General features: G+C 35.7%; 1 protein-coding gene across 3 annotated transcripts in view; it reads left to right on the top strand.

Annotated features, from left to right (window-relative positions):
• The window catches only part of LOC310731835 (voltage-dependent calcium channel subunit alpha-2/delta-1), a 113,692-nt gene that overhangs the window by 39,051 nt on the left and 51,191 nt on the right, over positions 1–23,450 (top strand). For all 3 annotated transcript variants that reach the window (XM_083551741.1, XM_083551740.1, XM_083551742.1), the window contains exons 4-6: positions 9,623–9,682; positions 14,536–14,571; positions 15,147–15,279. In XM_083551741.1, coding sequence (XP_083407867.1) covers positions 9,623–9,682; positions 14,536–14,571; positions 15,147–15,279 — 229 coding nt within the window. The remainder of the gene's footprint in view (positions 1–9,622; positions 9,683–14,535; positions 14,572–15,146; positions 15,280–23,450) is intronic.

Raw genomic sequence — 23,450 nt, 5'->3', positions numbered from 1 at the left:
ATAATGGACCGACTGCACTTTAAGGTCATACTCTCACATCCAGGTAATGATGACAAGGCTGAATATTAGGCCGTTTGCTATCTGTAGGAAACGCCAGGAGAAGATGATGTTTGTTATTGTTCATTTAGTATCTTGTTATAATTTGGACTTAATGAATTAGACTGTCAGCAGTTTCAGCACGTCTAGCAGGTAGCCGAGCGTGCTGCAAACATATGAGCGCTTTAATGCGTGTTATAATAAGATAAATGTGTCTGTGTGAGCTTAGACCTAAGAACATCATTTATTCTGCTGTCGAGTGCCCATGGCTAGAATAATTAAGGATTGATGTGGGTGATATTCCAGCAGCACCACTGAGCTGGTCTCTTCCTTCATGCCTACTATACTCTCAGACTCTCCCCACACACACACACACACACACACACACACACACACACACACACACACACACACACACACACACACACACACACACACACACACACACACAGTTTTTTATCAGTGGCTTCAAGGGTGAATTTTAATATATAAGACTTTGTGCTAAGTTTCTAGTCTGAATTCTTCTGCTTTAAACAAATAATACCTGGTGTGAATGTGGAATTAACATTTACTAAGGTTGAGCTTCTTTTCTTCTGTGAGAGAACAAAAGAGAGAGAGAGAGTGAGAGAGAGAGAGAGACAGAGAGACAGAGAGAGAAAGGTAATTAATCCAAATATAGATCTGTTAAAGCTGCATTCACAGTGAATGAAAAATACCAGATTTGCATTTCGATCACCTGCAATCCATTTCTTCATCATTCATATTCGCAGCAAGTATGCTATTTGGTGGAGCAATAGACGTGTGGCTTAATGCGACGCTCGTGTAAAATGAAGCCTTTGTGTAGCTCAGTCCGCGCTATTAATAATCTGCTTTCTCTCCAGACTGGAGGATTAGACTGGAGTAAAGGTGTTAATGAATCTCCACTTTGCTTATTGAATTACTTCACTGCACTTACTGTAATCAGTGTGATGAATTTGCCAGGGGAAATTGGTCATGCTGGTAGGCCAGGAGTTTGGGAACCTTGAATAGTTTTATGGACAGGAATTAGACTACTTTGTATAAAGATGTACTAATTTTTTTTTAGTGATTACATTCTCAATCCGATGTTGATATCAGAATAAGTTTTATTGCCAGGTACAAAGAACACTTTACATTACTAGGAATTTGTCTTGGTGCCAGGTGCACACATATACACAGATATGAAATGTGTACACAGTTTTTAAATAAACTGTAATAAATTGAATAAATAATGTATACAGAAAGTGGCTTTGCATGAGAAATAGTGCAATTTGGAATGTAAAAGTGAAAGTGACTGTCCAAACATACAGTATATACAGACTTAAAGTATGTACACAATCTAGAATAAAATAAATATTGTATACATGAGTATGAGTTTACATGAAAAGTAGTGCAATTTAGAATATGAATGTGAAAGTGAGTTTTTTTTTCTGGGGGTACTGGCTGTCAGTCATTCAGGCTGACTGCAGTGGGGAAAAAACTGCTGTGGCGTGGGGTTCTGGTCCTGATTAACTGAAAGAGTTTATTTTCATGATGATAGGGGTCGGCTACGATCTTGGCTGCACATCTCTGTGTCCTGGACATGTACCATATGAGATCACCAAATGATTTTAGCTTGAAATCAGGCTTTTTTAAGATGTGTTGAATCATTTTATTTGTTCTGCAGGTTTGAATGATAAAAAATGTACAGAAAAGCCACCCCATGCCTCATTGTATTGTTTAGTTACATATAATACAGTTTACACAGAATTATGAGAATGCTAATTGCAAGATCGGTTGTGGCAAAAATCCCTGCTCATTATGTTTTGTTTTACTACAGGTTTGTGCACTTTTCATATAAAAATGTTCACCTTAACCAGACGTTACACTGTGTTCTTTACAGCCTTACAGCTAACATTTCCTTCTGTGGGTTTAAGTAAGTGACATATTTCAGCTGAGGTTTTCATCCTAATCCACATGGGTCGTTACTCCACTCACTTTAATCAGCAGCGGTTTTAGGGTTGTTATGGCAACAGCTCACTAATGGCCAGTAATGTATAGATCTGTTCACCAATATTCTCCCAGAATGCTCAGTAAAGATTTATAGAAATGGTGTCATGGTAAAGTGTCATGGATCGACATCTGTCTTTCTAGTATAGTTAATCTGGTGTGTGTGTGTGTGTGTGTGTGTGTGTGTGTGTGTGTGTGTGTGCGTGTGTGCGTGTGCGTGAGTGAGTGTGTGTGTGTGTAAAGCATTTTTTTTATGTGGGTTCAGAAGTGTATCCATGCATTTGTTCATGTGTATTAATATGCAATGATTAACTCATATATTATGTGCAGTATGCTTATAATAACAAATAAACAGGGGTGTGTGTGTGTGTCTTTGTGCAAGAGAAAGAAAGAGAGAGAGAGAGAGAGAGAGAGAGAGAGAGAGAGAGAGAGAGAGAGAGAGAGAGAGAGAGAGAGAGATTATGTATTTAGCCATGTAGACGTGTGTGTATGGGGCTGTGTTTATTAGGAAGTGTAATAACTGTGTATGCATTTGCAATCGTGTGTGTGTGTGTTAAAGAGAAAGAGAGAGAGAGAGAGAGAGAGAGAGAGAGAGAGAGAGAGAGAGAGAGAGAGAGAGAGAGATTATGTATTAAGCCATATAGACGTGTGTGTATGGGGCTGTGTTTATTAGGAAGTGTAATAACTGTGTATGCATTTGCAATCGTGTGTGTGTGTGTGTTAAAGAGAGAGAGAGAGAGAGAGAGAGAGAGAGAGAGAGAGAGAGAGAGTATGATATTGTGTAATTATAGTCTCCCAGACTTTGCAGAGGAGGTGAGGAGACTGTTGAATATCAGCCCAGAACCTCAGCACCAGAGTCTGTGTGGAGGTTTGTGTGTGTGTGTGTGTGTGTGTGTGTGTGTGTGTGTGTGTGTGTGTGTGTGTGTGTGTGTGTGTGTATATGTGTATGCGTGTATGTGCGTCTGTCTAGTGTAAAAAAAATCTGTGTAAATGAAATAGAAAAGACTGCTGACCTTGAGAATTGTGTTTACACAATGTTTTAATTAATAACAATTATTATGAATAAATGAAAAAAAAAAATCAATTGTGGAACTCTCTGGTGGACATGTTGCTACTGGCTACTGGCTCAAGACTGAAGCTGGTATTTTTGTTACTGTGTATTTCTTGCACGTAACCTAAAGACTTTAAAACATGCTGTAGATTTGAATATTATTTTGAATTATTTCAAATTCATCAACAACTTTTTGCAAATTTGGAAAGTTCCTCCTTTTAATGCCTTTATACTCTATATGGCATAATGACTTAACCATCACACCTATATGTAATATTTTTCCAAACTTTTGCCACAAAGTGTAGCATTACAAATTCCCGTTCATGGAGCTAAAAAGTCAAACCTCCATCAGAACTCTTTTTAGCTCTGGCACTGAGGTGGTAAAATTCCATTCAATTTAATTTATTAAATTGAATGGAAATTAAAGTTTTATTTAAGTTTTTAAGTTTTATTAAAGTTTTATTTGTATATGGCTTTTAACAGAAGGCATTGTCTCAGTGGTGCTTTACAGAAATAAAGAGGCGATAAATTTGTATAACAGAATGTATAAGTTTAGTGCCTAAACGTTTGTTCCTTAAAATTTTACGTTTATCTCTAATGAGTGAGCCAGTGGAAATACTCCATGAGATGTCATGAGGATGAAACCTTGAGATGAACCAGACTCAAAAGGAAAACCTTCCTCATCTCACTGTTCAGTAATAGGTGCTTAAATGCAAACTGTTCATGTAACCTGTGGTCCTGGGCCACTGTAGTAGACTGTTGATAGTAATTACAGTCCAAATCCATCTTCAAAGTTCCTAAATTGCTCAGTAACTTTATGGATCTTTAGGCTTATTATCTGGAACCATCCCCAGGTGCACAGAGTGGTCTCTAATTGACGACAACTCCATCCAGAGTCAGGATGAATCAGGCAGATCTAAAGAGCAAAAAAGAACAGGGCAGGAACACTGGTCACTGGTACCTCTGGAGCATGTTTAACTCATAGATAGATAGATAGATAGATAGATAGATAGATAGATAGATAGATAGATAGATAGATAGAGAGAGAGAGAGAGAGAGAGAGAGAGAGAGAGAGAGAAAGAGAGAAAGAGAGAGAGAGAGAGAGAATACAGGGAGAAAATGAAATTCCCCTAGTAGTGTAAACAACTGATTCACTGGTTTCATACAACGGTTGAAGACCTACATTTTCCTGAAACACTAAAACACGCAAACCTGTATATTTTTTCCTGAATGTCTTATGTATTAATGTACTAAAAAAAGTATATATAATTCCTCCCAAAAGAGTTTTATGCTGATGGGATCTGCAACCTAGTGAACTATTGTTAATGTATTCATTGATAGTGACTTTAAAGCACTTTTGTACGTCGCTCTGGAAAAGAGTGTCTGCTTTAAACCGTCAATGTAAATGTTAGTGTAAGACACAATTTGCCAAGGCTGGAGTGAAAGAACTCGAGTGACCTATACAAAATCCTGACCTCAACCCTAATGAACACCTCTATAGAAAAACCTGAACACTGAGTGTATCCAGACATTCTAACCCTACACCAATGCTTGATTTTGCTAATGCTCTTGTGGCTGAATGAGCACAAATTCCCACAGCCACACCCAAAAATCATTGTAAATGAATAGAGATTTAATTATAATAGCAAAGGGGGTTGGATTCTCGGAAAGCACACGTAGGTGTCATGGTCAGGTGTACTAGTGTATTTAATATTGTATTTATATATTGCACTATATTTTATAATATATACCGTAATTTCCGGACTATAAAGTGCACCCATATATAAGCCGCACCCACTGAATTTTACAAATATTTGTATTTTTAACATAAATAAGCCGCACCTGTCTATAAGCCGAAGGTGTCTACACAGGCTTTAACGAAAGACACGTTACACACGGTGTAACGGGTGAAATATGATGCGCTTCCTTTAGGAGCATAGCGGTATTTTGGGAATAGCCTGCCACTGCATTTTTCCGCTATTACTGCGTGTGTGGACACCGAGGAATATGTCCTTATTATTTTCTGATGCTGATTTCTAAGTTTCTTCGACTAACCCATATCGCTGTTGCCAAGAAAAATAAAAAAGCAAGAGTTTCGGAAACCTGTCTGTGCTTATATGATTTCTGTTGTAACTGGAGTTAGCGAGCTCTCCCTTCACCCAGACTCAACAGGTTACAACGGCTTGTATCTAAACAGTAGCCGACCAAGAAAGTCATTGTTCACTGTCTTCCTCCTTTCTTTCACAACTATTTTTCTCTGGAGTTTATCTTTTTGTTTCGTCGTGCGTTTAAAAAATTTTTTTTTCCGTTTCCGTTCGGAAATTTCATTGGTCAAATATTTTGGCGGGGGGAGTGGTGGCTCCAGCGGTTAAGGCGCTGGGTTACCGATCGGAAGGTCTGGGGTTCATGCCCCGGTATCGCCAAGCTGCCACTTTTGGGCCCTTGAGCAAGGCTCTTAACCCTCTATGCTCCGGGGGTCCCTTACGAGGGAAATATCAAGGTCCGTGACGTCGGAGTGACGTGGGGCCGCCTTCCCGTGGGCTCACCACCTGCAGGAGGGACCGTAAGGGACGGTGCTGTGAGGATTGGGCAGCAGTCGAAGGTGGGGCTTGCTTAGACTGCTGCCCCCGCGACCCGAATTACGGATATGCGGGAGTGAATGAATGAATGAATGAAATATTTTGGCGCTCAGTTTTTTGGCTTGAAGTTTGTGAAACCGGGAAAAACCCAGGAAAAATTCATAAATTAGCCGCTTCGTTGTTTAAGCCGTGGGGTTCAAAACGTGGGAAAAAAGTAGCAGCTTATAGTCCGAAAAATACGCTACTTCATTTTATATTTAAAAAAAAACATTTTGTTCAATAACGAATTTTAAATATACTCTTACACAGAACTTGCTATGTGTTCCATTCACATCTCTTATTAAAATCTTATCCAGGGTTGTGATATTTACAGTAACAGATTGAATCTACTGTATGTGTGAAAGGACTAAGACCTGAACGTTTTAATATAACCTGTTTTTCTGAACTGAGCTCTCCTGCTCTTTCCGGCAGAAATGTGCAATCTTGTGAAACCACTGACCTTTTCACGTGTTCGAGATTGTGAAATAGAACGATGTAATTGTCTTTTTACACTACCCTACACATCGCCAAGATATCCAGCAACGCTGACTCGAGCTATGTCCCTTAATGCAATTTAGAATTCGTTTTTTTGCCCTCCTGGTAGCTTGCCATCTATTACATGCTTTTTAAGAATAGCAAAAAGTTTAAACATGAACAGCCCATAGATAAATGGTAGAAATTAGGCACGATGGGAGATTCATGACTCCCACCATCCTCCCATTCATATATGATTATGTGCTTAGAAGTCCTAAGGGACTGCTTAGACTTAATGTTAATAGCTAAAAACACTTAGCGTTTCTAAACATTGGCAAGAAAATAATTTTTAGATTATCTACATTTTAGTTATAGGCAACTATGAATGAACACATGACTAGTGATAATACAGTATTTAACTACAAATTCCTACATGTTAATTACTCAGAATGTTGGTAAACAGGTGGAATGAGCATATTGTTAGATGAAAGCACATTACTTTCAACATTATAAAGGAGCAACTGTATTGTTTGTTGTTGTTGTTGTTGTTGTCTCCATATGTACACTGATCAGAAATAACATTATAACTAGGGCTGAAATGATTCCTTGAATAACTCGAGTAAATAATTTGCCTCAATACTTTTTTGTATTCAAATTACTTGACTTGTTGCTAAGCTCTGGAGCACTCTGGACACAGAAGACGCTGCAGAATGAAAAAGTGGAGGAATGGGGAGAAAACAGCGAGGAGAAAATTCAGGCCAAAGAAAATGACAGAAAGTTTTTTTGTACAGAAAGTAATTAAAAATAGATTTTTATATTTTTATTAATATATATATATATATATATATATATATATATATATATATATATATATATTTTTATATATATATATATATATTTAATATAATATATAATATAATATATTCATATATTCATATATATAAATACAATTGCATGTTGATGTAATAGGCAATTAAATGCACTAAATTGGTTTAGTTTTCACATATATTATGCAATTTTAGCAAATAAAATGTTTTATTTTTCTAAAAAGAAAACAAATTACTTCTTCATTTTAAGATACCTGTCTAAATCCCTCTTGTATATTTAAATATAATGTATATTTACTGTTATACTGTATTGTATATTTAAAAACAGTATAAAGTGCAGCTTATGTGGGATGTTCCTGGTTTGCAGTGGTCAGTATCTATCAAAAGTGGTCCAAGGAAGGAACAGTGGTAAACTGGTGACAGGGTCATGGGCGGCCAAGGCACACTGATGCAGGTGGGGGTCCATGTAGTCTGATCCAGCAGACAAGCTCATGTAGCACAAACTGCTAAAGACGATAATGCTGGTCTTGATAGAAAGGTATCAGTATACCCAGTGGGTTGCAGTTTGTTGCGTACGGGGCTGCGTAGACTAATCAATACTAGGCAGGTGGTCATAATGTTATGCCTGATCAGTGTGTATTTATTTATTATTTATTTGTAAATAATAATAATAATAATGTAAATAAATTTACTGGTAAAACGTGGAGATCGACTTTGGATCAGAAGGGCATACATTTAAATCCTATTATCACCAAGCTGTCACTACTGGACCCCTGAGCCCACTACTGGTCAGTTGGATTAAAAAAAATTTGCGCATAAAGATGTCTGCCAAATGCCATTAGTAAGAACAAAACAATATGTCTGTGATCTGTATACTGTATATTAGGCAATGGGGTGCTGGAATAGGTTTAGGTATCAAAGCTTCCAATGCTTTATTATTGGGAATTAAATGTTGTCAGCAATTAATTAGTAGTTTAATATATAAAAAAGGTACCTGTGTAGATCCACATGAGAAATATAAGATTAAAGTGTAAATGTAAGTTATTACTGCTTAAGCCTCATTACTACACAATTAGTGAGATTCAAGGTTAGGGCTGCTATAATGTATATTTATGCATTTTTGTCGCAAATGTGACAATGTTTCAACAGTAAAGACAATCACAGTTATTATGTGCATACACTATCATCAGCCAAAAAGAAAAACCTAATTATGAATGGCCTACTGAAATATGTGATGATCCACAGTACAAAATATGAATCACACATTGTGCTTGCAAAGCATCTGACATTAAAATTGAATTTTTATTATGCCTTTAGCTTAGTAACTGCCAACTACACAAAATCTGTGTCAAGCAAATATTGTGGTATTAACCCTTTCATGCTTTATTATTATTATTATTATTATTATTATTATTATTATTATTATTATTATATAATATAATAATAATATAATAATAATAATAATAATAATAATAATAATAATAATAATAATAATAATAATAATAATAATAATATAATAATAATAATAATAATAATAATAATAATAATAATAATAATTATTATTATTATTATTATTATTATTATTATTATTATTATTATATTATTATTATTATTATTATTATATTATTATTATTATTATTATTATTATTATTATTATTATTATATAATATAATAATAATATAATAATAATAATAATAATAATAATAATAATAATAATAATAATATAATAATAATAATAATAATAATAATAATAATAATAATAATAATTATTATTATTATTATTATTATTATTATTATTATTATTATTATTATTATTATTATTATTATATTTTATAAGTTCTATTTTGTCTAAGCATGGGTTCTAATGCCAAATTTGCATTCTAGCCACTTTAGTGGTGGACACTATGGATCGCCTCCTAGTGACAACTAATTGTAAGTGCGACATCAGGCATGAACAAAGATGGCAGGCTCCAAGTCAGAATGACTAATGACTCCCAAATAACTCCTAAATAACTCCTAAATAACTCCCAAATAACTCCTAAATTACTCAAATATGATCACAAAAAGAAACATCCAAGGGATCATATCATTGTCATTTTTTTTTTTTTATATTGAGTTTGCATGAGCAGCAAATTCCAATTAACCATGTGTCGACTGAACTGGGCCAGTGAATCAAAATAGCATATAATCTGATAAACAGACTTTTTAGTATAAAATGTGTTTGAGCAACTGTAACTCCTGTAATATCCTCTTTATTGTGTCTTTCCAAAGCAAATGCAATTTGTGTTGTGCATTCATCACTGCAAAGTGTCATTTATGTTTTGAAAATGTTTCTGCACATTTGCACATTAATTTCCAGACTGTTGATGTGTTTGGTGCAGAGTCAACGCAAAATGACTTCAAATGTCTGACCAATCTTTGTTAATAAGACTGGCATGCATGGGGCACACATCCTTTGTTGATTCACTCATCATTCAGTAATGTTCTTTGATTTTTGGGAAACACCCCTATGCTAATTTGTGAAAGTGGCAAATGTTTAGCTCTTTTAACATTCAAATCATGTTCTTAATTAAACCCACTGATGTAGTGTATGGTTTATCTTTTTTCAGGCTTTGGCAACTGCTGCAGAAAACTTCCAGATGGAGCATCAGTGGACGGAAGAGTTTGACGTAAGTAATTGATCTGGATATCATGTTGCATTATTAATTAAGCAATACAATTTATAATAAGGTGCCAATGAAATCCATTTCATTGCTCATTTCAGAACTGTGGCCTTCTTGTTCACAGTAATAAATGCACATATGCATGCTTTGGTATTATTTCACATTTGCTTTGAACTTTAAAATGCTTGATGTCAGGCTTAATATTATACCCATCCAGTTAAAAAAAACATCTCTGCATGAACTGTTTCAGATTTCAGACCAATTTTCCATTGTAAAATACTACTACTACTACTACTACTACTAATACCAAACTACTGAAAAACTTGCAGTACTACTAAAAACCAAACTTGTAAAAAACATAAACTCCCAGCACTTGTTTGTGGGTTCAGAATTGTATACATTACTTTCTTAGCTTAATGCTGAATATTTTCAGTCAGATTACAGTACTTTCTGTTCTATTTAAATGCCTGCCTCATAAAAATTGTAACTATAAAAATATACAGTTACAATTAGATACAGAATTAAACAGTGACTGTAAACAGTTCCTGATTACCTTACTGTGCTAGTTGGATGATTATTGCATGTCATTTTACTTGTATAGTGCATTTGTAAATTTTTATAAATGGGCTGAGGTACAAGATCAATTTGATGAACTGGAGAATTTATTTTTTCAATGAGAAGAAAATAGTACAAGGAGTTAACACTAGTAGCTTAATTATTAGTAGAAACGCAATACAAATTCATGTACACTATTGATAAAGGTTTGTGGACACTTGACCACATTGGTATGTGCATTCCATTTCCTTTGTTATATTAACCTCAACTCTTCTAGGAAGATGTTCCACGAGATTTTGGAGTAGATTTGTGCACATTCAGCAGCAAGGGTGTTAGCAAAGTTCCAATTGAGGTAGGGTTGAGTTCCAATTGAGGTAGGGTTGATGTCAGAGCTCTAAAGCAGGCTTCTCAAGATCTTTCACTTTAAACCATGTAAATCATATCTTTATGGAGCTCGCTTTGTGCACAGGGTCTCATAGTTAAAGGGAAAATTTACTGCTTTCACATTCAGAAACAACCTATACAATTGTGTGCCTTCAACTTTGTGGTAGATGTTCGGGAAAAATCACATATGGCTGGAAAAGTTGGGTTTTCCAATACTTTTGTCCAAATGCTGTACTGGTATAAGTGGGATAATCAACAGCTTCGTGTGCATTACACTATTTGTTATCTGGATTACCCCTTACATGTTGCACACCATATTGCAATTGTGTATATATTTGTCTATTGTGCTCAAAACGTGGGAAAAAAGTAGCGGCTTATAGTCCGAAAAATACGGTACTAATGTAAATAAAACAAATTTTTTTTTAAATGTTCTCTATTGATTAATGACATGAGAGACAAATATCAATGCAGCAAGCTTAGTCTGTTTCATGTTTTGTGTTTTAATTGCATTTATTTTACTGAAACCTTCTTTCACAGCAGCAGGTGTCTGGACATAATTTAATCTGGAGCATCTCAAGCTTTCTCAGCTCTTTGTACTCAAACAGATTGCACCAAAATGTAACGAAGTCAGACACGAACAAAACCTTTAGGTCGCCGCCATCACAAATAAGACCAGGTGCTTGGGAATCAAAACATGTTTCACAAACTTTTGATGTATTATTCTTTTCTAGATTGTCTCACCCATGTTTTCTCATCTCTCTCAGCAACACTCTCATCTAGACTCTGCTTTTGTGAAGCTAAAGTTCAGCATTTCAATCAGAGATATTGCATTCTGTTTTGCAATAAAAGTCAACAAATGTATAAAATTTTTTGGATTGATACGTCCCTCGAATCAGCAAACATGGGGTCTTCATGACTCTTATAGGTCATGTATTAAATCCAATGCTGTCTGTGCTGATCTTTCATACGAAATTAAATAAACAGGATGAATAAAATGAATTTGGGCTTCTGCATCACTTTTTCCTAAATAGCAAACACAAGCCTTATTGCCATTTGCAGCAAACACAAAATAAGGTACAAGACTAATTTAATTCCACAAACTACTCAATACAGACTGAAAGACTCAGCCACTGACTTTTTTGCCAGTGACTGGATGTTGTATTCTTCATCATCTAAATTGCAGATGCTCCTTCTTTTCTCTCTGGACCACTGATATGTGACAAGGTATCTTTTATATTGTTCTCTCCAATGTCTGAGATTACTTTTTCTTCATCTCAATGCATTAGTGCCTGTCTGTGTGCATGTAAAATTGATGCTTTAATTTAAGCCTTTATGTTGCTCTTCTCCCTGGCGATCGTGGCCGAGTATCAGTGCAACACCATGAGATGTAAAACTAGCTCTTTTTTTTTGTTGCTGGCAGCAAGTCCTAACACTGCTATCGAGGTCTTGAATAGCCTCAGGCTCGGTTGTAACTAACTTTAAAGCATTTTTTGACATGAATTTAACAAGGATATTAGGCTCTGAAAGACTGTTATGTGTTCAATTCATGTTTCATGCATGAATTGTGCAACTACATGTTTCATGTTGAACTTTTTTTGTTTTCTGAGATACATGATATCCCGTGTAGCTACTGAAGGTCCATAATAAATTAATAACATTTCATTTTTAATAAATAATAACAGTTAACACTGATCATCCTGTTCAAATTTAATTTTACATCCCTTTGCTCTTACTTTATAATATCGCCTTCTTACAACTATTCCGTAATAGTCGGGTTCCTCAGCTGTCATAAGAGTAAAAAGATCGATATTAAAATCAGATTTTAAAATTGCAGGAATATGCAAAAAAGCCTGAATAATAATGTGCGACCAAATAGTTTGCAGTTCCTGGAGATTTTCTCTGAAGAAGAAATGCCAGATTTTCTGCTCTGGAAAAATAAGTGACTCATGACTCATTTTAAATCATATATTTTTTATTAGAAATCACAAGTTTTCTTTGCATGTGTGTATATTCAGTTATTATTGTGTCTTGTGGGTTGTATGTAAACATCTGCTTTATAAATGACCTATTTAGATCAAAATGCTTTTTTTTAATCAACCCTTTTATGTATTCTTTTTAAATTATTTTTAATAATGCAAACTTATGACCTAAACTTACACTATACAGACAAACAATAGTATTGAAACACTTGCATTTTCGCCATATACAATATGATTCCTGATTCCTGACTCTTGACTTTTTCTCTACTTTTTCCATATATGGTTCTTGACTTCTCCTGACTTTTCATATGTGGTTCTACCCTGAAAAACTGGAGGCACACAGTTGTACAGGTTGACTTTGCATTTAATTTCCACTTTACTTGAACTAGGAGAGCCAAACCTGTTCCAATACCTCTGTGCACAAAGCCAGTTCCATGAAGATATGATTAAAGATATGGGTTGCAGTAAAATATTGTGAGTGGCCTGCTATAGAGCTCTGACCTCAACACTACTGAAATTCCTTATGATATATCGGAACAATGACTGCACCCAAGGCCTCCTTACTCTACATCATGACTTTACTAATGCCTTTGTGGCAGAATGAGTACAAATCTCCACAACTAAAATCTAGGGGAACACATTTCCAGAAGAGTGAAGGTTCTTGTAACAGCAAATGCGAACTAAATGTGGAATGGGATGTTCAAAAAGCACATACAAATCTCTTGGTCAGGTGTCCACATATTTCATTTATATAGTTTTTTACCTTGGCATACAGTCCGGATACATTATGGAATGAGTTTGAGATTAAAGCATATTTGAATTTTAACTATCTTTCAAACATGCAACTTTCTCAGTTTAATCCCATGTATAACCTACAGAATACATCAAAAATACTTTGAGTCATTTTCTTCCAGTTGTATTGGTGTTACACAATGTCTTTGTGCATCATTTAAATTGTTTAACCCCTAACACAATGATCTAATTTCATGCCAGCAAAGTAAAAATATATTGATGGATAATTGTATATTGATGTTAAAAATGTATATTGATGTTTCGAAGATGGAGCGATCTCAATATATATACAGCTGCAAACCAGTAATGAGTAGCGTACAGTGGCTTGAATGAGTATTGACCGAAAGGATTTGCATTAGTATTCTTGTCCATCTAGTCTGACAGAGTGCATGGCAGGTTTGCCAAGAAAAGTGGCCAGGATCCAAATTAGGATCCATACATGCAAAACAGATAGAGCTATATTCTAAAAGACTTGCAGCGGTAATTGCGGCCAAAGTTGGATCTTCACACTCAGGGGATGACCGACAAATGTATGCTTTTTTTTTTATGTTTTGTTTTCTTTAACTAACCTTTATGCAATAATGAAATGTATGTTGCATGTCAGACACTGCATAGATCGAAATCGGTCTCAAATGTGGAGGTGTGGATATTTATATAATGCACTGCTTCCAAATACATCTAATTTATTTGATATCTTTCCACCAATACACTTGTCGATGTACTAACTGATTTTAATTATTACAATTTAATCGACAGATGCTAGAGTTTATGAAGTGAGATTAACAAAATGGAATGTGCCCTGACAAATATAAAAATCTGTTTTATTAGGTTTTTTTTTTAACAGCATGATAAAAAACTTTGGCTGACAATACTGTCAGTGTCGACACTGTCATACTGTCGACTGGCTTCTGGATTTTATATAAAAATATACAAACCTTCATGTTGATCATTACCCACCCAATATTCATTTTAAATAAATAGATATAAAAATATATATAAACCTCCTTGTGAGCACAGCCTTTGTGTGTGTGTGTGTGTGTGTGTGTGTGTGGGTGTGTGTGTGTGTGTGTGTGTGTATGTGTGTGTGTGTGTGTTTAAATCTAGTAAAAGCTGTACCTAAAACCTTTGTTTTGTTTCTTTCCCATGCAGGAGAACGACATAGTCTATTATAATGCCAAGGACAATGTAAGTAACAGGTTGTATTTCAGCACACTGCATACTACATGATTCTCGTTTAGTATTAGTGTGTGTGTGTGTGTGTGATTCTCTTTTTTATCATTAGTACGTGTTGCTCGTTAGTTTAGCTCCCTGTAATTTTTTCCCCCAGTCTGACTATGTATTGATTCACAAATCATTCGACTAAAAAGCACGAAGCAAAAATCTTCAACTCTGACCCTCAGCCTAGACAACACAGTCTCTGAGATGCCATTTATCACACCTGCCAATTAGCATAGAGACAGAGCAGCTACATGGGGAGAGCTGACGCAGAATTAGACGCACAATGAAGAGCTGGAATGATGCGCAGCTGGAGTGTCTAGTTAGAAGGTGTGAGTGCTATTCTGAGTAGTTAATGAGTGTCCAGTGAATTCCCTGGCATGGACCAGCTTGTTAGTGTCAAATAAGGAGTTTTTTTGTTTGCTTGTTTGTACTTCATCAAGATGTCATAATGGGATGATTTATTGGGGCTGATATCAGTTGGGAATTTAGACACAATTTTGATCCCTTTTTTTTTTTTTTTACTTTTACTATTCATCTTTCAGCTGGAAACCAACGAAACAGAAGGAAGGAAAAACCGGATTCGACCGGAATTTAAAGAAGATCCAGCCTTTAAAAACCGTCTCATCTCCTACAACCACACGGCTGTGCACATCCCTACAGACATATATGACGGCTGTGAGTATTTGCATCTGCAAATCTGAAATCATCTGCAAAAACTGTGCTTGTATAAACACTGACACAAAAAGGTCTATAATATATAAACTGCTTGGAAAATTCCATTTTAACAGCTGTCAGCTTGGAAGACACTCGCAATGGCAGAGGTTTGGGTTGAAGACAGGAAATGAAAATGCAATACCAGTTATGGTGTTATTTTCTACAAAATAATCTTTCTGCGTCATCTGGGGAAAACATTTTTTTTTTGTATTCAAGTATAATTTCAAGTAGATAGAAAATTGAATGCATGATTACTCCTGGTCCATTGAGAACTAATAAAAAGTGTAGACAAAAAAAAAAAAACATGAGAATCTGCACAAAAGTCTTTCATCATGCCATATTTTCTTATTGAATTAAGCTTTTAATTATTTTAAATGAACCTGTGTAACATTCTCATGTTTACATTTTACTAAGATTGTGTTTATACTTCTGCATATATTCTTTTGGACTCATGCCCTTTTTTCCCAAGAAATTTGCAGGGGTGGTGAAGTGTGAAAGATGTTTTCAATTCTGGAGTTCAGTGGTCTGGGGTTTGCCTCCACTGAACCGTACTGTGGTCTGTATCAGGTGTGGAAGCTACTCGCCATAACATGATTGCTCAACATTATAACAACATCACCTCCTGTTTTATATTTCCTGAATGAGTTGGCATGGTCATTTCATTTTTCCTATTGGTATATTTAAACCTGAAGTTTATAAGATTGGAGCTCTGTAATTAGGTCAACTGCTTTTTGTTTGACATCTTGTACTGAATGCATTGTAAAAAAAAAAAAAAAAAAGCACTTCTACTGCCAGCCCCATGGCTAAATGACAGGTTTGGCATTTGACTGCAGACTGTAATTCCTGACCTCCGAACTGAAAAAAGAAAGAAAATGCCCCCTGTGATCAATTTCCTTTGAGTTTTGCAATTATGTCAAATCAATATGGCTTTTCAGAGCATTAGATTAGATTAGATTAGATTAGATTAGATTCAACTTTATTGTCTTTATGCTAAATGCAAGTATGGATCCAAAGAAATTCAGTTTTCTGGCATCTATTCAAAACCGTGTCTTGATGATTAACGTAATTTAAAACACCATAATTACTTTAAAACATTTACAAGAATATTTTGTTTACATGCTCCATGTTGAGTTTGGTTTCACTAATAATAAACATACATTTGCATAAAGCATCAATATTTGTTATCGCCCATGTTGATTAGAGTATTAAAAACTTGACAAGTATTAATTTGAGGTACATTTAAAACAGATAAAAATGTGCGAATAATTTGCGATTAATATAATATAATATAATATAATATAATATAATATAATATAATATAATATAATATAATATAATATAATATAATACAGCCCTAAAATATATGTATATAAATTGTAAAATGTACAATGTAAATTTTGTATACAATGTAAAATTTAAAACGGGTTGTTTATATATAAAATGTACAATGTAATATTTATTGTAACACATTGTAATATTATTAACATGTTAAATGCATTACATTGGAAAGGACAGGAACTTTATAATTACATCACAGTGAAATTCTTTCTTCACATATTCCACAGGGTCAGCCATGATACAGCACCCCTGTAGCTGTATTATTAAGGGCCTTGCTTAAGGGCCACAAGAGTGCCAGCTTTGCGATACCAAGGCTTGACCCCCTGACTTTCTGATCAGCGACCCTGACCCGTAACCACTGAGCTACCACCTCCCTTAATGCCTAACGATTCATATTTATTCAATCCTAGTAAGAAATGAAAGACAAACAACGAACCATTAAAAACGAACATAGGGGGCATACATCGTTGTTTCCCAATTTGTAGCTAAATTAGTCAGAAATGATGTCATACCAAGCACCAGATTTCCAGGTTTGATGTAACCCGAATGCAAAATTACACAACAGTGTGTCTTTAGCACATAACCAGAGAAAAGATCAGCAGACGATCTCTACACTGGGAATTATTTTAGCAGTTTTCACTTCTTGCCATAATTTATTTCAGGTCAAGTCAAGTATATTTCTATAGCGCTTTTTACAACAGATATTGTCTCAAAGCAGCTTTACAGAATTTAACAGTTAAGATGAAAGATGTGTATTTATCCCTGATGAGCAGACAGTGGCAAGGAAAAACTCCCTTAGGTGTTATAAGGAAGAAACCTTGAGAGGAACCAGACTCAAAAAGGAGACCCATCCTTATTTGTTTGATATCAAGAGTGTGATTATTGTCTTGAAAAAATACAGAACACTGGAGAATGAGAACTAATATGAGCACTTGAGTGTAAGATTATGAGTAATGTCCTTTCTTCTCTTATAAAGTAATTTGAGGTTATGGAACCAGGAGCAACTGAGCAACTCATAAAATAGATCAACATTTGCGATCATCACAGATCCAACACCAGCTTCTCCATGCCAGAGCCTTTAAACACTCAAAGAGGTCCAATGTCCAAAGTTCAATTTGTCTGCCATGCATCTGTCTCTGCATGTCGTTGTGTGTATTTGGGTTTTGAATGTGGTGCGGTGTATGTCTGAGTGCATTGGGATTGTGATTAGTTTGATTGGAAGATATTGGGTTGGCCAGGCTATACAGGCACTATTTCAGCTTGCTTTGCCTGCTGGGATAGCGTCTGGCCCTGCCTCGTAAGACTGCTCTTCCTTACTGACCTTGCAGTGTAGGTACAAATACACTCACAGCCTTTCATTTACACACACACACACACACTCATGGGAGACAACAATTCAGATAATCACTTTGCAGGGCAGTTAAACTATAATTTATGTAAACAGCATGTTTAAAAGCAGTTCTGCTGCAGAATAAATAGCAAGTTTAAAAACTTGAGAATAAACAGGTTGATTAATTAAAAATTACAAGACATTGAATAGTTGATCTAATGATGCTTTCTGTAGGGATATGTTTAATTTATATTTACAGAAGGAGTCTCCAGTGTCAGTGCTTTATAACAATATGTTTTACACAATGGGATGCTTAGGACAGAGGAGTTTGAACTTCCTGGTTTCATCATAACATGGAGATCAGTTTTTTCTTAAATTTATAAATTTAGGAAAGAGAGTGAAAATAAATTAGTGGGGAAATTATTATTTATAGTAACATTACTAACATTTTAATAGCATACTTTTGTAAATGACTGTAAAAATGTAACTAAGGTTGCTGTGGTGTAAGACAGCAGTTCCAAGAAGAGTTTTCTGCAAGACAGATTTTTCACAGACCCAGGCTGGGAGGGGTGTGTGTGTGTGTGTGTGTGTGTGTGTGTGTGTGTGTGTGTGTGTGTGTGTGTGTGAGACAGTAGACATTTAAGTGGGGGGGGGGGGATTATAGATTATTATTTTGATTATTACATATATAATGAACATGTAGCTTAACTCACTATAATGCAGAATCAATGGGAGCTTAATTTATTGATGTATATAAAGAAAACTGCAACTGAAACAAGTGCAAGAAATTGGCCTTGGTGGAAGTGGTCATTTTTTTAAATAAAATACCCTGCAGTTTGCAAAAGTCAATAAATTATAAATAAAACAAACACTTAAAATGCTGTACTTTTACTAATGAAGTTAGGGTTTGGGGCTCCCTGGTCTAAGAGTAATAAAATACTTCAGGAGTTATTATAGGGAAAGAATCTATGCCGGGGGCGGTGTGATGTAGAGGCAGCCGTCATTTTTAATACCTTATTCGGTGTGTTTCAGTCTTGTGAGTCATGCACTTTTGTTTTTCATCTCATTACTAAGTCATTTATCTTGTGATGTTGCTTGTCCTTGTTCGTCTGTTTGGATTTGGTTTTAACGTTAGGCTTGCACATGGCATGTTAGATGTACAAAGCTGTTCGCTTGAGTTATTGGTGACTAATGGAAAAGTCCAAATAGAGTGTACACACTCTCCTGACCTACTGCCTCTGGCTCCACTGTGTGACCAGGAGAGCAGCCGGTTGCCGACATCACAGCAGGCAACAGTAACAATTCAAATGATCATCAGTACTGGCAAACATTATTAACACATTAGAAATTAACACATGCCAGAAGGCACACTTCAGCCTTCTTGTTTTTTTTTATTGCATTCTTTTTTTTCTTCATGTTTACTAAAAATAGAATGAATAATAAAAACCCGTTTTAGTGCATTCATTTCAAGCCAAAAACTTTTTATAATCACACTGGTCTTTATCTATGATCTGTAATAAACCACATAAGAATGAGTCTGCATCTTAATCCTGGAATCCTGTACTGTATTTTTGCTTCTACTGTTTGTATGCTATAGCAATGCAACTACAGAAATAACCCTTCAGTAGGAAAATAATAAAAGCAAGTAAATAAATGAAGACCATTATGCAGATTGTGGTTTACAACTGGGGTTCTGTCAGACCTCTATCACTTGCAAAACCCATTTAACTCATCTATATCATTGTGGTGTGCATGTGATCATAAAGCAGAGGTTTAAAGCAGTTGTAGAACATAACACTAATGCTTAAGAAAATAAAGAAACTAAAGAGACATTTTAAATGCACAAAAGAGAATAATAATAATAACAATTAAAGCAGCAAGCCGAGATTGTGGCACTGTTTGTACAGTAAACTGAAGGTTCCTGGGCTTGATCTTGGTGCGTGATGCAACCCTTTTCTGGGAAACTGGTAGCTTGGTGGTTAAGATATTGAACATTTGATCAGTTATATACAGTAAATAAGATAATTGGAAGTTGCTCTGGATAAGGGTACAAATGCCTTGGATGTTAATATACCCAGGGGCTGTCTGCCTTTTAAATTCTAGAGACATAGTTCAAAATTTATGACCATAAAAATACCTCCAATTTAGGCACAGATTTGACAAGATGGTGGTTATAGAACGTTTCTTAGATCCTCCTTAATCAATGTGCAAAGAATAACAGCTTCATGGCAGGTCTGTTGGCTGCTTTAGATGCAATATCCAGAAGAAGAACAAGAACATGAACAAGAAGCATTCTTTACACCTTTGATACTTGGCCCTCTAATTTACCCTTACACGTGGCCCTCAATTGTCCCAGAACATATGCGATTCCACTTCTCCAATTAGTCCACTATAGATACATGCACAAGCACTAACATTGCCGGGACCGCAAACAAAATAGATTCAACAGGTCATATTAGGAATGCAGAAGAATGTGCATTCCTCTGCAATGTGAGGAAGCAGTAGCGTAGGAGTGTGAGGTGCAATTGTGCCAGTGTTGGCAACGTTCTGACCTCCAGGTTAGGAACAGGCGTGTGGAGAATGATTCTGAGACACGTCTTGCTTTTTCAGTGGGGAAATGAGAAAAGGTTGCGAACATTCGAGTACGAGGGTGAAGTTAATTGTCTAAAGCGGTGTGTGTGTGTGTGTGTGTGTGTGTGTGTGTGTGTGTGTGTGTGTGTGTGAGAGAGAGAGTAAAATAGAGAAAGAGCAGCAAATGCATAAAAAATGAGGAAAGAGATTATACTGAGTGTGTGTGTGTGTGTGTGTGTGTGTGTGTGTGTGTGTGTGTGTGTGTGTGTGTGTGTGGATTTATTGTCTACATGGACTTTAAAGGATGTTACCAGATGTCAATCAGAGCCTGACAGGATAGTGATTCAAATCTAAAAACATTCAAAGCCATGTACATACATACACATGCACACACACACACACACACACACACACACACAAAGTGAAATAACTTAGGCCCATGACTCCCGCAGGGAAGAAAATTGGATTTTCTCGGATAAAGTAGCACGTCGTTTAGGAGAGAGGAGTGTGTGGGCTCGCACTGCCACGGTCTAAAGAAGCAACAAAATCTCCCCGTCATTAAGAGAGACAACACTGAATGAAACAGCAACAGGAAATGTTTTTTCCCCAGGAGGGCAAGAGGGCAGAAAGGGAAGTGGTATTTAATGGGTATAAAGTGTGTTGTGATTGGCAATGAAAAACATTGAAAAAACGTTCCTTTTGACTCACATTGGAATTTGATTTCTGGCAAATTCAGTTCAAGCTCATTGAGATTCTCTGTGCGTTGAAATGTTGATGATTGCTGTGTTTGTGCACATGAAAGTTAAACACACTTATCATTTCTAGTACACCCCGTGTATATCTTACATCCCAGTTTTTAAGCTGATTTATCCAATGTATTTGCTACATGATCACGTTTCCCTGGTGCTTAAAAGCCAGAGAGATGCATACATCATTGCATCCCCCCCATATCTTTCACATCCTCGGCCAGTCTGTGAAAATAAACTGTTATTGCGGCTGCAACACTGAATTTTGCATGGTTCATTAGATTTAATGTTGACACATAGGCCGTTTTTCCTCTCCAATGAGACTATTCTTTAGCAGCTCTTTCAGCAGGCCTGTCAGGTTGCGTGGCCTTTTCAGAGAGATTTGATTTGATTTGATAAGATGATTATAGGTTTCCATGGTTCCCGCGCTTGCAAATCAAAAAAGTCGATCAGCGAGTTTGCACCACCCGAGCTGTAGAGCCCTGTGCGGATAATGCGGAATTATCCTGTTCACACTCACACACGTGCTCACACACACTCATTCATTGACTCATTCTGAGAATAACAGCCTTTGTGAGGTAAGTGTGGGGACCATTTGAGTCTATGTCTAAATAAATGTAAAAAACTGTGTAAATTAGTCTTACTCACATTTACATTTACATTTGTAGCATTAAGAAGACGCCCTTGTCCAGATTCTGAGATCTTGACCTGGAGATTAATCACCTGGGATGACCAGCAGTTCTGTTTTGCTAGGGTTGAGTTATAGTTGATGAGCACTCATCCATGAAGATGGATTATATTACTTATAATAAATAGGTTAGAAACGAGTTTATTAGAGGGACAACGCATGTAGGACGTTTTGGTTGAGATGGTTTGGACATGTGCAGAGGAGGGACATGGGGTATATCGGTAGAAGAATGCTGAGGATGGAGCCACCAGGAAGGAGGAAAAGAGAAAGGCCAAGGAGGAGGTTTATGGATGTGGAGAGGGAAGACATGCAGGTAGTTGGGTTGAAAAAGGCAGATGTAGAGGACAGGTCTATAGAGACAGATGATCCGCTGTGGTGACCCCTAATGGGAGAAGCTGAAAGAAGAAGTCTTACGAATAATAAATCAATCAAAAGAGAGAAAGTGGAAGCATTTGCACCTCTATGTATTTATTTATTTATTTATTTATTTATTTTAATTTCCTGGATAATAGGTGAAATTTCATAATAGCTTAAACTGTAAAAGTTCAAAAATAGCAATTATTCAGCTAAAACTTTCCTTTCATGACCAGGCTAGTGGTAATTTCGGGATGTACTTACAGTATTTTTATTCAACAGACAAATGTGTGACATTTTGTTCACAATCTAATCACAAAAATAAAAGTCCATCTAAAAATATTTTGCCTGTTCTGATCTCAAAGAGGATTACAGCAGCATCAAAACATAGATAAACTTTCTTTCGGCTTCTCCCGTTAGGGGTCGCCACAGCGGATCCTCCGCATGTTTGATTTTGGCACATGTTTTTACGCTGGATGCCCTTCCTAACGCAACCCTCCCCAATTTATCTGGGCAGATAGATGGCTTGAAAATCCATCATTTATTGCACTTTGTTCAGCACCTAAATTCTACCTGGTAGCTGTTAGGTGCTATATAAATAAAAATTGACTGAGTGACTGATTAATTGATTGATTGATTGATTGATTGATTGATTGATTGATTGATTGATTGATTGATCATTCTGGTCACTGAGGACTGATGTATTGTATTAAACCTGAATCAATACATATAGGACTTAAAACAAAGAAAATACTTTCCAATCCTGTGATTTGTTTTGTCTGACAAAACCAAATTTTTTAAATAATCTGAACGAATGCTTATGATTAATGTAAAGAAATGTAATGTAATATAATGTGCTATACAAATCAGAAAGTGAAAAGTGTTCTATTTTCCAGAATATCATCTTTGACAATGATAATTGATGTTTATATTATTGTTATTTTGTAATTGTAACAACAGTAAATTCATATTCCAAGTAAACAATTTAAATGTGTGTATAAATGAATATAGTGTGGAAATGTACACTACATGGACTAAATTATTAGGATCCCTAACTTTTCTAGCCATATATGTTTCAGGTTGGAGGCAGACAATTGTATATGAT

Source organism: Silurus aristotelis (assembly GCF_946808225.1).
Source record: "Silurus aristotelis genome assembly, chromosome: 10".
Classification (NCBI taxonomy): domain Eukaryota; kingdom Metazoa; phylum Chordata; class Actinopteri; order Siluriformes; family Siluridae; genus Silurus; species Silurus aristotelis.
Note: the sequence above shows the minus strand (reverse complement) of the source record. Positions and strands in the feature narration are given on the sequence as shown.